This window comes from Chiloscyllium punctatum, chromosome 7 (assembly GCF_047496795.1).
Source record: "Chiloscyllium punctatum isolate Juve2018m chromosome 7, sChiPun1.3, whole genome shotgun sequence".
In the NCBI taxonomy this organism is placed as follows: Eukaryota; Metazoa; Chordata; class Chondrichthyes; order Orectolobiformes; family Hemiscylliidae; genus Chiloscyllium; species Chiloscyllium punctatum.
This window is the reverse complement of record NC_092745.1, coordinates 62,807,842-62,822,208: the sequence shown is the minus strand read 5'-3', so window position 1 is coordinate 62,822,208 and position 14,367 is coordinate 62,807,842. Positions and strand designations below refer to the sequence as shown.

Sequence of the window (14,367 nt, the reverse complement as noted above, 5' to 3'; positions counted from 1 at the left end):
CTTGTCATCAGTTGTTGAGAAGCCCTAATACATGCATTTGCATCTCAGGATTCAACTTACTGGAATGAACTTCCCTTTCCTCATCAATTTCTGCCCAATGGAGATACAGCCCGCTCAGGAAACGTGACTATATAAGCCAAGCATATACCTGTTGATGTTGCTTCTCGGCTTCCAATCCAGTGAGTACACCATTTTATCTGCCTCTACCAAACCTAATCATTGGACTTTGTCTTTGTTTTTACTGTAACCTCTGCAATTGCAGGCACCTCATTGGCAATTAGGCAGAATGTGTCCCTGGATTGTCACAGCTGAAGAACTGCAATGCACTGCCCTTCAAGTAGCACTTTAGCAGACAGGGTCATGCAGCAGATTTTTTGGAACTTTCACATTGGAAGCCAGCAGGCAATCTATGGTTCACAGACTGATTTTAGTGCACAAGATAAGGGCAAGAGCATGTCACCTTAAGGTAGAATTCTAGAAAGCTAGGATTAGTGGCTGTCATCAGGAAGCTGCTGCTCATGAATCCACACATCCATCAAGATGGTTTTAAGTGGCTGTGGAAGTACAGGACTCAAGCTGCTGGAATGAGCAGACTGAATAGCTGAGGAATGGGCTGGATGATCCTGCATGACTTGGCATATTGTGCATCTGTTCATGTTCAATGGCTAACAAGGGCATCCATAGCCTCCCAAAACCCTGGCATTTGGCCCAGATGCCTTGAGACAAGCAACGGACACCTATCTGAACTCATTCCTGTTTAGACAGAATTTCACATTGGCCCCAGGCCCGGAAATCTCCCTTGAGAATACAGCCTACAATTGGAGTTGACTCATCGAAATAGCCTCCATACCATTTTGCTTGGCAATGAATTGTTTCCTGTACGGGCTGCTTCCGCACACTTTCCACAAATTCACCCCTTTCAGCTCTCTGCACAATCATGGTGTTCCATCCTGCCACCTCAAAGTGGGGTAGGGACCATGGCAGCAGGCATCCTATCTGGGAGTACTTCTCCTCTTGCTTCAGAGAATTGGTGTGAAGGATGATGCATGCAGCAGTCTCGTGCAGTGGAAGGTTAAGTGGCTCACTGCTTCCACTGGATGTGATAAACTGCAGTCCCTCTCTCACTTCCTGAGGGGGTTGCTACTCAAGTTTCATTTGCACTTCAATTCCCGTTCCTAATCTTTGGCCACCCAGTGCTGAAGGATTGAGAAAATCAGAGGACCTACTCGTGTCTGACCAAAGAGGCAAGAAAGAGGTCCAGGCAGGATTCGAATTTGGAAGTTTAGCTTGCAATTTTGAACTTAGTTACAGTGCCCATTTAATGGCTGTCAATTTGATTAATTTGTTTCCACTATTTTAAAAATGTATCATTGCATCTTATTCTGACCTAATCTCAATGCGCTGCATGAGAGTGCATTGAGGTTTGACTGGCATCTTGTGATCTCTCAGCTCAAAGAGTCAATGGAGCATGGCACATTGAAGAGAAATCTCATCTTCCCAATTGGCCAAGGCAGACAGTCACTTGGACTATAAGTCATCACATTATGTATCATGCCAGATCTTCATACATGAGCACAGGTGTGCTCAGAGAGATAGTGGGCGCCTGGGAGCTGCTCCATACCAAGACCATATTAACACTGGGTTGGCCCCTGAGGTGATTGTCTCTGTGCTTACAGAATATATGGAGTACAACGTGAGAAAGTGTAAGGTCATGCACTTTGGTAGGAAGAATGGAGGTGTGAACTATTTTCTAAATGGTGAGAAAAGTCAGAAGTCTGAAGTGCAAAGAGACTTGAGAGTTCTAATCCAGTATTCTTTCAAGGTAAACTTGCAGGTTGAGTCAGTAGTTAGGAAGGCATTGCAATAATGGCATTTATTTTGAAAGGACTTGAGTATAAAAATAGTGATGTAATTTTGAGGCTCTATAAGGCTCTGGTCAAACCACATTTGGAGTATTGAATGCAGTTTTAGGCCCAATATCTCAGGAGGGATGTACTGGCCCTGGACTGTGTTCAGAGGAGGTTCATGAGAATGGTCCCAGGAATGTAAAGCGTAACATATGAGGAATGTGTGAGGACTCTGGGTCTATACTTGATGGAGCTTAGAAGGATGAGAAGGGATCTACTGGCGTGAGCACAGTAGATGTTGGAAAGATGTTTCCATTGGTAGGAGGGACCAGGACCTGAGGGCATAGCCTTAGAGTAATGGGAAGACCTTTTAGAACAGAGATAAGGAGAAACATATTCACCAGTGAGTAGTGAATCTATGGAATTCATTGCCACACAAGGCTGTGGAGGCCATGTCATTGAGTATATTTAAGACTGAAATAGATAGGTTCTTGAGTAGCGGGGGATCAAGGGTTATGGGGAGATAGTGGGAGAATGGGGTTGAGAAACTTATCACCCACGATTGAATGGTGCAGCAGACTCGATGGGCCGAGTGGCCTGATATTTGCTCCTATGTCTTATACTGCTGAGCAGAGGGACTAAGGCTGTGGCTTCTCATGCCAGGTGGTGCTGGTGCCTATAGAACAGAAAGTATTATTTGCTGAAGATGTAGAATAACTTATGCAAATTCATTATTTGCTTTGGTACTCATCAGAGTAAAGCAGAGCAGCATGTTGTTCACCGGGTTGCTGAACTAAGTCATGTCTTCCCATCACTACAAAAACCGTAATGATATGGCAAAAAGAGAAGTTAACAAATTCACAAACAGCAACATGAAGAGGCTTCACTGTAAAGATAATGGGAAGAGCTGTAGATAAGACATTCAAAAAAAGCTGGGGAAAAGGGACCTTCTGGAAGCAGAGATTACCAGATCTGTAGGAGACGCTTCTACTAAAGATGCTGGCAGCGTTTGAAAAATAAATCAAATAAATCAAAAAGTCACATCATCAAAAAACTGGAAGTTCATTGGTTGGAGAGAAACTGCTGTTAGGGAATGGCATTAAAGAGCTGAAAATTATCAACCTTTTTAAAACCAAATACATTTTTAAATTCGTATTTCAATAAGGAACACAAGTAACAGGAAAGTAAAGTCAGAGTTAGGTGAAGTAAAGTATAAATAAACCAGTGTAAATAAAGCTTGCATAAATGAAATTAAGACATGGCAGGACAGCTCAGTCACGTGAAATGTGGTTCCTGTAATATATAATGAGAACTCATGGACACTCACAGTGACCTTGATGGCCCAATGTGTAAGAAGTCTCACTAGCTGCAGAAGTTGGAGCTCAAGATGCTGAGGACTACCTGAATAGCACATTTGGAGAGTTGGTCCCACTACAGGATTCATTTTTGGATATTGGTGAGGGAGTTGAATTCACAGAAGAGTGCAGTCAGAGTCAGCTTCCTGGCACTAAAGACAGCTCAACTACACAGGAGGGGAGGAAACAGAAAGAAGATCAGTAGTGATCGGGGATTTGTTATTTAGGAAAACAGGCAGGCATCTCTGTGTTAGTAGATAGAACTCTATGATGATATATTATCACCCAGGTACCAAGGTCAAAGATTTCATGAAGCAGTTGCAGGACATTGGTGGATAGGATGAACAGCCAGATGCTGTGGTCCACTCATATCAGTGACATAGATATGAAAGGGGATAAGGTCCTGAAAGCAGATTTTAGGAAGCTAGACAGGAGACTGAAAAGCAAACCACGAAAGCAGTAATCTAGGGGTTTCTCCCTGTCCTGTATACTAGTGACTGTAAAACTGGGAGAATTGAGAGAAGCTGGACCTGTACACCTGTCTACAAGTCTACACCTGTACAGAATCGGGATGTACATCCTCACATTGAGATTTGCCAGGACCATTAGGTTCAGTATAAATTAGATTGACCAAGGGATATGGGGACTTGAGGGTAGATTCAGATAGGACAAATTCAGAACAGGGAATGGGAGACAGAAAATTCGCAAGTGACTCTGAAAAGGCAAAAAAAAAGCAAATACGTAAAGGAAACATCAGAGGTATTTGGCAGTTTAGAAGGTATATATGTTATCACATAGAACTATAGCAAACAATGCTGATGAGCTGAAGGCACAGAGACACATGGCAACATAGTAATATTGTTATAAAATAAACTTGGCTTAAAAAGGGGCAAGGAATGTAGTTCAACCTCCCTGAATACAGAATTTTCAGGTGAATAAAAGGGTGGGGATATAGAATAGGTTATGGAATCAATTACAGCTGAGAAGGTGGATGATATACACAATTCTTTATCAATTGTCGAGCAAAAATGGACTGAGTGGCAAGGCTTTTTTAAAAAAGCAAGATTCAAAAGGCACAGGTAGGTCCCCACAAAGTAAAGAAGGTAGTTCTGTCATATCTGGAGATCCATGATATCCAAAAAATACAGGGCAAGATGAACCAAAAAAGCAGGCTTATGACAGTAACACAATTTTAAAAACCCTTAATACTGTAGAAAGCCTAAAGGAGCACTGAAAGTACAGTGAAGAAGTAAAAGTATAAATTAGGAAAACACAGCAGATATAAAATATAATTGGCAGAGAAAAATCAAGAAACACTCAAAGATGTTTTATGATAAGCAAGAGGATAACTGAGGAAATGTGAGAGCCATTTCGTGATATACAGGTAATTAATGCATGAATTCAGATAATATGGGCAGGGATCTTATTGATCACTTTGTCTCTCTCTTCATAAAGGGAATGAGGATTATGCAGGCATTCTAGAAAGAGGAGCGGTGTGAAATATTACCCCATATTATGTTAATTGTATGTAAGTAGTAGAAGGACTGATATCCTTGAAAATAAATACATCACCAACTCTGAATGAATTGTAGCACAGGTTGTGAAAAAAGCTAGGCAGGTAATATCAGACACTAAGAAGCATTTTCCAATTTTCACGAGTTCCAAGCAAGGTACCAGAGGACTAGAGGTGTGCCAACATTGTCCCATTGTTTAGCAAGGGTGTGAGATATAGGCCAATTAGTTAGTCTAACCTCAGAGGTGGGCAAATTTTTAGAATGAGTTTTGAGACAGGTGAGGTCAGTGCAGGGGAGAGAGAGAGAAAGAAACTGACACCAGAGTGAACATGTACAGTACCGCCTTTGCTGTTTGAATTCATGTATCGCTGGACATCGGAGTGCGTCTGGAAAAATTAACAAACAGTGAAATTCACAACTGGTCTTGGAGGAACTGTTTGGGTGAAATTCACAGCAAAGAAACAGTGAAATTCACAACTGATCTTGAAGGAACTGTTTGGGTGAAGTTCATAGCACAGAAGCAGATAAGTGCATTGTTTTTAAATGTGCCTCCAGAACATCTGCAGTAGTGAGTAGAGTGGGTTCTTTCTTGATTATATGTTTTTTGAGATATGTCTCTTGATTAAACTTAAAATATAAGCCATAACTATTCTTTTAACCTGGGGCAGTATTTTATCAAGGAATAAAACGGTGTTATTTTCTGGATCTGTAGATTGTGAAGGAGCAAAAATGGCTTTTAGTACAGTGATATGTGCTTCTTGTCAGATGTGGGAGTTTAGAGAATGTTTATGGGTTGCTGTGGATTATATCTGCAATAAATGCTGTCGGTTACGAATCTTATCAGATTGAATGGATCGGTTGGAGAGATAGTTAGAAGCAATGAGGAATTTGCAACAGCAATAGTATGTGATGGATGGCAGTTATAGGAAGGGGGAAAAGTCTCAGATACAGTCACAAAGATGGGGTAACTCCAGGAGAGGTAAGAGAGGTAGGCAGCTAGTGCAGGAGCCTATACCCACTTCAAACAAGTATGCTGTTTTGGAAAATGTAGGGAGTGATGGATTCTCAGGGGAACGGACCATGAATAGCCAAGTTTCTGGTATTGAGACTGGCTCTAATTCACCGAGGGGTACGTCAAGTTCCAAGAGGTCAATTGTGTTAGGGGACTCTCCAGTCCGAGGTACAGACAGACATTTCAGTGGTCAGCAACAAAAAATCAGAATGATGTGTTGCTTTCCTGGTGCCAGGATCAAGGATGTTTCAGACAGGGTGCAGAATGTTCTTAAGGGGGAGAGGGGCCAACAAGAGGTCATTGTCCACATTGGAACCAACGACATAGGAAGGGAAAAGATTGAGATTCTGAAGGGAGATTACAGACAGTTAGGCAGGAATTTAAAAAGGAAGTCCTCAAGAGTAGTAATATCTGGAATACTCCCGGTGCTACAAGCTAGTGAGGGCAGGAATAGGAGGATAGAGCAGATGAATGCATGGCTGAGGAGCTGGTATGTGGGAGAAGAATTCACCATTGGACCATTGGAATCTCTTTTGGGGCAGTTGTGACCTGTAAAAGAAGGACAGTTTGCACCCAAATTGGAAGGGGACTAATATACTGGCAGGGAGATTTGTTAGAGCTGCTCAAGAGGATTTAAATTAGTAAGGTGGGGGCAGGGTAGGGGTGGGACCCAGAGAGATAGTGAGGAAAGAGATCAGTCTGAGACTGATATAGTTGAGAACAGAAGCGAGTCAAACAGTCAGGGCAGGCAGGGACATGGTAGGACTAATAAATTAAACTGCATTTATTTCAATGCAAGGGGCCTAACAGGGAAGGCAGATGAACTCAGGGCATGGTTAGGAACATGGGAGTGGGATATCATAGCAATAACAGAGACATTGCTCAGGGATGGGCAGGAATGGCAGCTTAATGTTCCAGGATAAAAATGCTACAGGAAGGATAGAAAGGGAGGCAAGAGAGGAGGGGGAGTGGCTTTTTGATCAGGGATAGCATTACGGCTGTGCTGAGGGAGGATATTCCTGGAAATACATCTACGGTAGTTATTTGGGTGGAATTGAGAAATAAGAAAGGGATGATCACCTTATTGGGATTGTTGAGAAACAAACTTGTAAGGAGATCTCCGCTATCTGTAAGAATAATAGGGTAGTTATGGTAGGGGATTTTAACTTTACAAACATCGACTGGGACTGCCATAGTGTTAAGGGTTTAGATGGAGAGGAGTTTATTAAGTGTGTACAAGAAAATTTTCTGATTCAGTATGTGGATGTACCTACTCGAGAAGGTGCAAAACTTGACCTACTCTTGGGAAATAAGGCAGGGCAGGTGACTGAGGTGTCAGTGGGGGAGCACTCTGGGTCCAGCCACCATAATCCCATTAGATTTAAAATATTGATGGAAAAGGATAAACCAGATCTAAAAGTTGAAGTTCTAAATCGGAGAAGGGCCAATTTTGATGGTATTAGGCAAGAACCTTCGAAAGCTGATTGGGGCAGATGTTCGCAGGTAAAGGGACGGCTGGAAAATGGGAAGTCTTCAGAAGTGAGATAACAAGAATCCAGAGAAAGTACATTTCTGTCAGGGTGAAAGGAAAGGCTGGTAGGTATAGGGAATGCTGGATGACTAAAGAAATTGAGGGTTTTGTTAAGAAAAAGAAGGAAACATATGTAAGGTATTGACAGGATAGATCGAATGAATCCTTAGAAGAATATAAAGGCAGTAGGAGTATACTTAAGAGGGAAATCAGGAGGGTAAAAAGGGGACATGAGATAGCTTTGGCAAATAGAATTAAGGAGAATCCAAAGGGTTTTTACAAATACATTAAGGACAAAAGGGTAACTAGGGAGAGAATAGGGTCCCTCAAAGATTAGTAAGGCGGCCATTGTGTGGAGCCACAGAAAACGGGAGAGACACTATATGAGTATTTTGCATCAGTATTTACTGTGAAAAAGGATATGGAAGATATAGAAAGTAATGAAATAGATGGTGACACCTTGCAATATGTCCAGATTACAGAGGAGGAAGTGCTGGATGTCTTGAAATGCATAAAGGTGGATAAATCCCTAGGACCTGATCAGGTGTACCCTAGAACTGTGTGGGAAGCTAGGGAAGGTATTGCAGGGCCTCTTGCTGAGATATTTGTATCATCGATAGTTACAGGTGAGGTGCCAGAAGACAGGAGGTCGGCTAGCGTGGTGCCACTCTTTAAAAAGAGTAGTAAGGTCAAGCCAGGGAACTATAGACCAGAGAGCCTGATGTCGGTGGTGGGAAAGTTGTTGGAGGGAATCCTGAGGGACAGGATGTACAAGTATTGGGAAAGGCAAGGACTGATTAGGGATAGTCAACGTGGCTTTGTGCATGGGAAATCATGTCTCACAAACTTGATTGAATTTTTTGAGGAAGCAACAAAGAGGATTGATGAGGGCAGAGTGGTAGATGTGATCTATATGGACTTCAGTAAGGCGTTTGAAAAGGTTCTCCATGGGAGACTGGTTAGCAAGGTTAGATCTCATGGAATACAGGGAGAACTAGCCATTTGGGTACAGAACTGGCTCAAAGGTAGAAGACAGAGGGTGGTGGTGGAGGGTTTTTTTCAGACTGGAGGCCTGTGACCAGTGGAGTGCCACAAGGATCAGTGCTGGGTCCTCTACTTTTTGTCATTTACATAAGTGATTTGGATGGGAGCATAAGGGGTACAGTTAGTAAGTTTGCAGATGACACCAAAATTGGAGGTGTAGTGAACAGCAAAGAAAGTTACCTTAGATTACAACAGGATCTTGATCAGATGTGCCATTGGGCTGAGAAGTTGCAGATGGAGTTTAATTCAGATAAATGCCAGGTGCTGCATTTTGGGAAAAGAAATCTTTTAAGGACTTATAGCCTTAATGGTAAGGGCCTAGAGAGTGTTGCTGAACAAAGAGACCTTGGAGTGCAGGTTCATAGATCCTTGAAAGTGGAATCACAGGTAGCTAGGATAGTGAAGGCGGCGTTTGGTATGCTTTCTTTTATTTGTCAGAGTATTGAATACATGTTACGGTTGGGAGGTCATGTTACGGTTGTACAGGACATATCACCTCCATCCCCACCCCCATTCACCTATTGTACTCTATGCTACTTTCTCCCCACCCTCACCCCCTCTCATTTACCTCTCCACCCTGCAAGCTCCCTGCCTCTTATTTGGCTTTTACCCAAAACGTCGATTTTCCTGCTCCTCTGATGCTGCCTGATCTGCTGTGCTTTTCCAGCACCAATCTAATGTAGACTCAGGACATTGGTTAGGACACTGTTGGAAATTGCGTGCAATTCTGATCTCCTTCCTATCAGAAAGATGTTGTGAAACTGGAAAGGGTTCAGAAAAGATGTACAAAGATGTTGCCAGGGTTGAAGGATTTGAGCTATGGGGAGAGGCTGAACAGGCTGAGGCTGTTTTCCCTGGAGCATCAGAGGCTGAGGGGTGACCTTATAGAGGTTTACAAAATTATGAGGGGCATGGATAGGGTAAATAGGCAAAGTCTTTTCCATGAGTTTGGGGGGGAGGGGGTCCAGAACTAGAGGGCATAGATTTAGGGTGAGAAGGGAAAGATATAAAAGAGACCTAAGGGGCAACTTTTTCACGCAGAGGGTGGTACCTGTATGGAATGAGCTGCCAGAGGAAATGGTGGAGGCTGGTACAATTGTAATATTTAAAAGGCATTTGGATGGGCATATGAATAGGAAGGGTTTGGAGGGATATGGGCCAGGTGCTAGCAGGTGGGACTAGATTGGGTTGGGATATCTGGTCGGCCTGGACGGGTTGGACCGAAGAGTGTGTTTCCATGCTGTACATCGCTATGACTCTATAAACTGTCACTTAGAAAGGCAGATGAATCAGGGACAGCAGTACAGGTATATTTCTGGCAATGGAGTGTCATGTCTTGCTAACTTGATTGAATTGTTTGAGGATGTAAAAAAGAAAATTGATGAAGGCAGTGCTATGGGTATTGCATACTGGATTTTAGAAAGGCATCTGACAAAGTCCTACATGGCAAACCATCAGAAAAATAAAAGCTAATAGTGTACAGCAGAACGTAATGAGTTGGATCAAAAATTGACTGACGGAAAACAAAGGGTAATGGACAATGGATACTTTTGTGAATGGACAGCAGTTTCCGATAGCATTCCACTGTTCACAGCATTGAGCCCCATGTTGTTTGCGGTATACATGTCAATGATTTAAACTTAGATGTGGGAGGCACAGTTGAGAAAATTGCAGATGACACTCCAGAATCACATCTCTGTTTTTGGATTCTATGTAATGGTATGAAATGCTATCCACAGCTGGAATTTGGTGTATAGTCAAAGAACAAAGAAAATTACAGTACAGGAACAGGTCCTTCAGCCCTCCAAGCCTGCGTGGATCCAGATCCTCTATCTAAACGTGTCACCTATTTTCCAAGGATCTGTACCCTTCTGCTCCCTGCCCATTCATGTATCTTGTGTTGATACATTTTACATGACGCTATCATGCCTGTCTGTACCACCTCTGCTAATAATGCGGTCCAGGTACGTACCATCCTCTGAGTAAAGAACTTCCCATGCATATCTCCCTTAATCTTTTCCCCTCACACCTTGAACTCATGACCCCTAGTAATCAAGTCTCCCCTTTTGGGAGAAAGCTTCTTGCTATGCACCCTGTCTGTGCTTCTCATGATTTTGTAGACCTCAATAAGATCCCCCCTCAATCTCCATCTTTCTAATGAAAATAATCCTAATCTACTCAACCTCACTTCATAGTTGCATTCTCTATAAAAGGCAACATACTGGTGAACCTCCTCTGCACCTTCTCCAAAGCATCGCTCTAGCAATGTGACAACCAGAATCATACACACTATTCCAAATGTGGCTGAACCCAAGTCTTATATAACTGTAACATGACCTACCAACCCTTGTACTCAATACACTGTCCGATGAAGGGAAGCATGCCATATGCATTCTTGACTACTGTATCGACCTGCATTGCCACCTTCAGGGAACAATGGACCAGAACACCCTAATCCCTCTGTACATCATTTTCGCCAGAGCTTTTTCATTTACCGTATAGTTCGCTCTAGCGTTGGATCTCCCAAAATGCATCACCTCTTCATTTGCTCGGATGGAACTCCATTTGCCATTTCTCCACTCAACTGTCCAATCTATCTATATTCTGACAGTCCCCTTCACTATCTGCTATGCCACCAATCTTAGTGTCATCTGTAAATTTGCTCATCAGACTACCTATACCTTCCTGCAGATCATTTATGTATATCACAAACAATAGTCGACCCAGCATGGATTCTTGGGAAACACCACTGGTCACAGTTCTCCATTTTGAGAAACTCCCTTCCACTGCTACTCTCTGTCTCCTGTTGTCCAGCCTGTTCTCTAGCCATCTAGCTAGTACAGGTATACAATCCTTTATCCAAAACGCTTGGGACCACCTGGTTTTCAGAATATGGAATTTTTCGACTTAATTGAGGTGTACAAAGTAATGAGAGGAGTTGGATAAAGACGACAGGAAAGTGATTTCCCCAACAGAGGGGTCAATAACCAGGGGATGATTTAAGATAATTGGTAGAATCCATAGAATGATGTCTGGTTTGATGACGGAAGCAGAAACCCTCAAACACCTTTAAAAGATCTGCACCTGAAGTGCTATAACCTGCAAGGCTGTGGATCAGGTACTGGAAGGTGGGATTGGAATGTAGTACTAGTTTTATTAGCAGACACAATGGAATGAATGACATCTTTTTACGCCATGACTTTTTAATAGTTTCTAAGGCATGTGATTGGAATGCTTTAATAAAAAGTCAGGATCAATAAGCGGAATGGCCACTTATTTAATTGCGTACAGTTTTAAGATTTAACATGTATAACTAGAGAACAAGCTGTGCACACGCACTGTGTTAGATACAATACACTTCTGTTCAGATTGCAATAAGACCATTTCTGTAGTGCCATAACCTAAAACAAGTCTTTATTATGCATGCATGGAATCATGATTCTTGTATTTCAGATTAATTACTTGTGATTAAAGATTATAAAAACAGAATTTGTTCAAATAGTTCATGCTCCTCAATATTCCATGACAAGTAGACTTGAAAAAGCAGTGGAGGCTGGGGCAGAGAGTCTATTCAAGATTGAGACAGAGCTAAGAGTTATGACAGGCAGACAAGAAAGTGGAACTGAGACTACAATCAGATCAGCCATAATCTTATTGAATAGTAGAGCTGGCTTAAAGGGCTGAATGCTGAGTCTTACATTCCTAAATCATCTTCATACTTTCCAATGGGAGCACCACCTTTTAATTCTTGGCTAAATGCACAGCAGTATGCAATGCCACCGTCACTATGTAGTCAACCATATTGCATGTAATTCTTTCAGGATCACCAGATATCACAAAGTTTTACAGCTATCAAAAACTGCTCATGTAAAGTCACAAGTATAATGTAGGAAACTTGACAGCTAAACTGCACATTGCAAACTACTTCAAACAAGTTTGTAGCAAATGTAATAACGGTCAATCTATTTATTGACTGAATACTAACTATTGGCCAGGACACAAGGGCTAATTCCATTGCTTTTGTTCAAATTCACGTTCATTTTCAAGACAGCACCTCTGATAACGCGACTCCAGAAATGGAGTATCAAAGTAGATCTTGGGATGTGAACCCACAACCTTCTGATTCCAAGCTATGACTGACAGAAGCAAGCATATGCCTCTAAAATACAGGTGTAACATTAAAAACCTGCCTCTTAAGCAATGCAGTTGCTTACAACAAGGTGAATAACACACTTTGTGCATTTTTAACCCTTCCATTGCTGGTTCAAAACAAACAGAAAGACAGATGGGGCAGCACAGTGGCTCAGCGGTTAGCACTGCTGCCTCTTAGTGCCAGAGACCCGTGTGCAACTCCAGCCTCAGGCGACTGTCTGGGTGGAGTTTGCACATTCTCCCTATGTCTGTGTGGGTTTCCTCCAGATGCTCCAGTTTCCTTGCACAATCCAAAGATATGCAAGACATGCTAAATTGCCCACAGTGATCAGGAATGTGGAGGTCAGGTGCATTAGTCAGTGTGTTAGTCAATGTGGACTTGTTGGGTTGAAAAGATCTGTTTCCACACTGTGTTGGGATTCTGTGATCTTCCATGATCTATGATTTGTCTTTGTAAAGACCTTGTGTACATGTCTGTAAATTTATCTTTTCCATCTTTGAAAAGAATTCCACTTCCCAACTTTCACAAACACTACTGAGATTAAGGACTGAGTGTGCAGGAATTAAAGTCACAAACCCATGTCGAATAACTCCGTGGAACAGTGTATTAGTTCACTGGAATTGCTCAACTAAGATTTCCATCAACAGAAATTAAACCTTTCTAAACATCTCATTGGGGAGTTTAAAGTAGACATCACACATTCTATTTGATTCACTAAATGTGACCATGTCATGAAAGTACCACACACACAGCTCAGTATAGTTGTTAGTTTAATAGCTAGTCAGAAGACAGAACAGATTCAAAACAATTTATAACTTTGTCAGATGTTCAGCACTTTCCAAAAAATATTGAAGTGCATTCTCCTTTATAGCATTTAATGGATAAACAAAATAAAGCAGCGAGAATTAGCCTATGCAAATAGTTACAAGAAGAATTCTACCCCTCCTACCCTCACTGACCTTTACAGTCACATCATATGCATACTAGAATTGCATTGGCACCCTGAAAAAAAACAATGCACTTTCTGGGTAGCATATATGGGTAGGATTATGCCTCAAGGCTGACAAATGTGTTGCATTTAACTATACATGTGAGTATAACGTAATTTCCAGGAACATCCTGCACATTTCCATTATTCTAATACTGTGCTGAAATCACATTACAGATTGCACCAGTTCTAAATTTGTTTTCTTTGTTTATAGAAGTGCATAGTTTTACCTGTTTGGAAAATTAAAGAACATTGATTTCACATAATAAAGCCCTAGCTTTGACAAAGTTTTACAGAGCTTGTCAAAAGCATTTACGTTGTAACATTCATTACACAGATATTTTTCTTTTACAACTGGAAATTGTAAATTTAACAATTTTATTTAAGACCCATGTTAGACATAAATATATACTTTAGACAATATATTCAAAATGCTGTTTATAAAATATACAAGGACTACAATCAACATAAATCTCTGAAAATACACCCATATAGTTATTGCTTTTATAAAACACATGCAATAGTAGTGACACCAGAATTATGAACTACAGTATGGCATTCTTGTGTATACAATTGTTTTAGGCAGTAGATCTAAAGTGAAAATCCTTTGTCAATGGAACTCTGCTGGAGCCATAATTCACAGTATTTTAATTACATTACTTTAGGCACTTTACACTAGTCAACACATTTGTGAATTCCAAATCATCAAAATATTTAGGTAAATAAGATTAACCATACAAAACCTTGTCTTTCGTATTTGCTGAAATCTATATAAGTGACTGGTTTAATTCAAACATTTCGCTTTCATTTGTTCAGGTTCTGCAGATCATCTAGTAGTCTTGTGGGTGTAAGAATATGAGTTGACCCTGCAGAATAAATCTGTGTGTCAGTTTGGCAATTTGCAACTGCATGACATTATCCAT

General features: G+C 41.4%; 1 protein-coding gene across 4 annotated transcripts in view; it reads right to left on the bottom strand.

The window, feature by feature from the left end:
• Positions 1-13,209: 13,209 nt before the first annotated feature.
• Positions 13,210-14,367, bottom strand: part of stxbp3 (syntaxin binding protein 3) — a 63,595-nt gene continuing 62,437 nt past the window's right edge. For all 4 annotated transcript variants that reach the window (XM_072573805.1, XM_072573807.1, XM_072573806.1 and 1 more), the window contains one exon: positions 13,210-14,310. In XM_072573805.1, the coding sequence (XP_072429906.1) occupies positions 14,249-14,310 (62 nt within the window). In that variant the 3' untranslated portion in view covers positions 13,210-14,248. The remainder of the gene's footprint in view (positions 14,311-14,367) is intronic.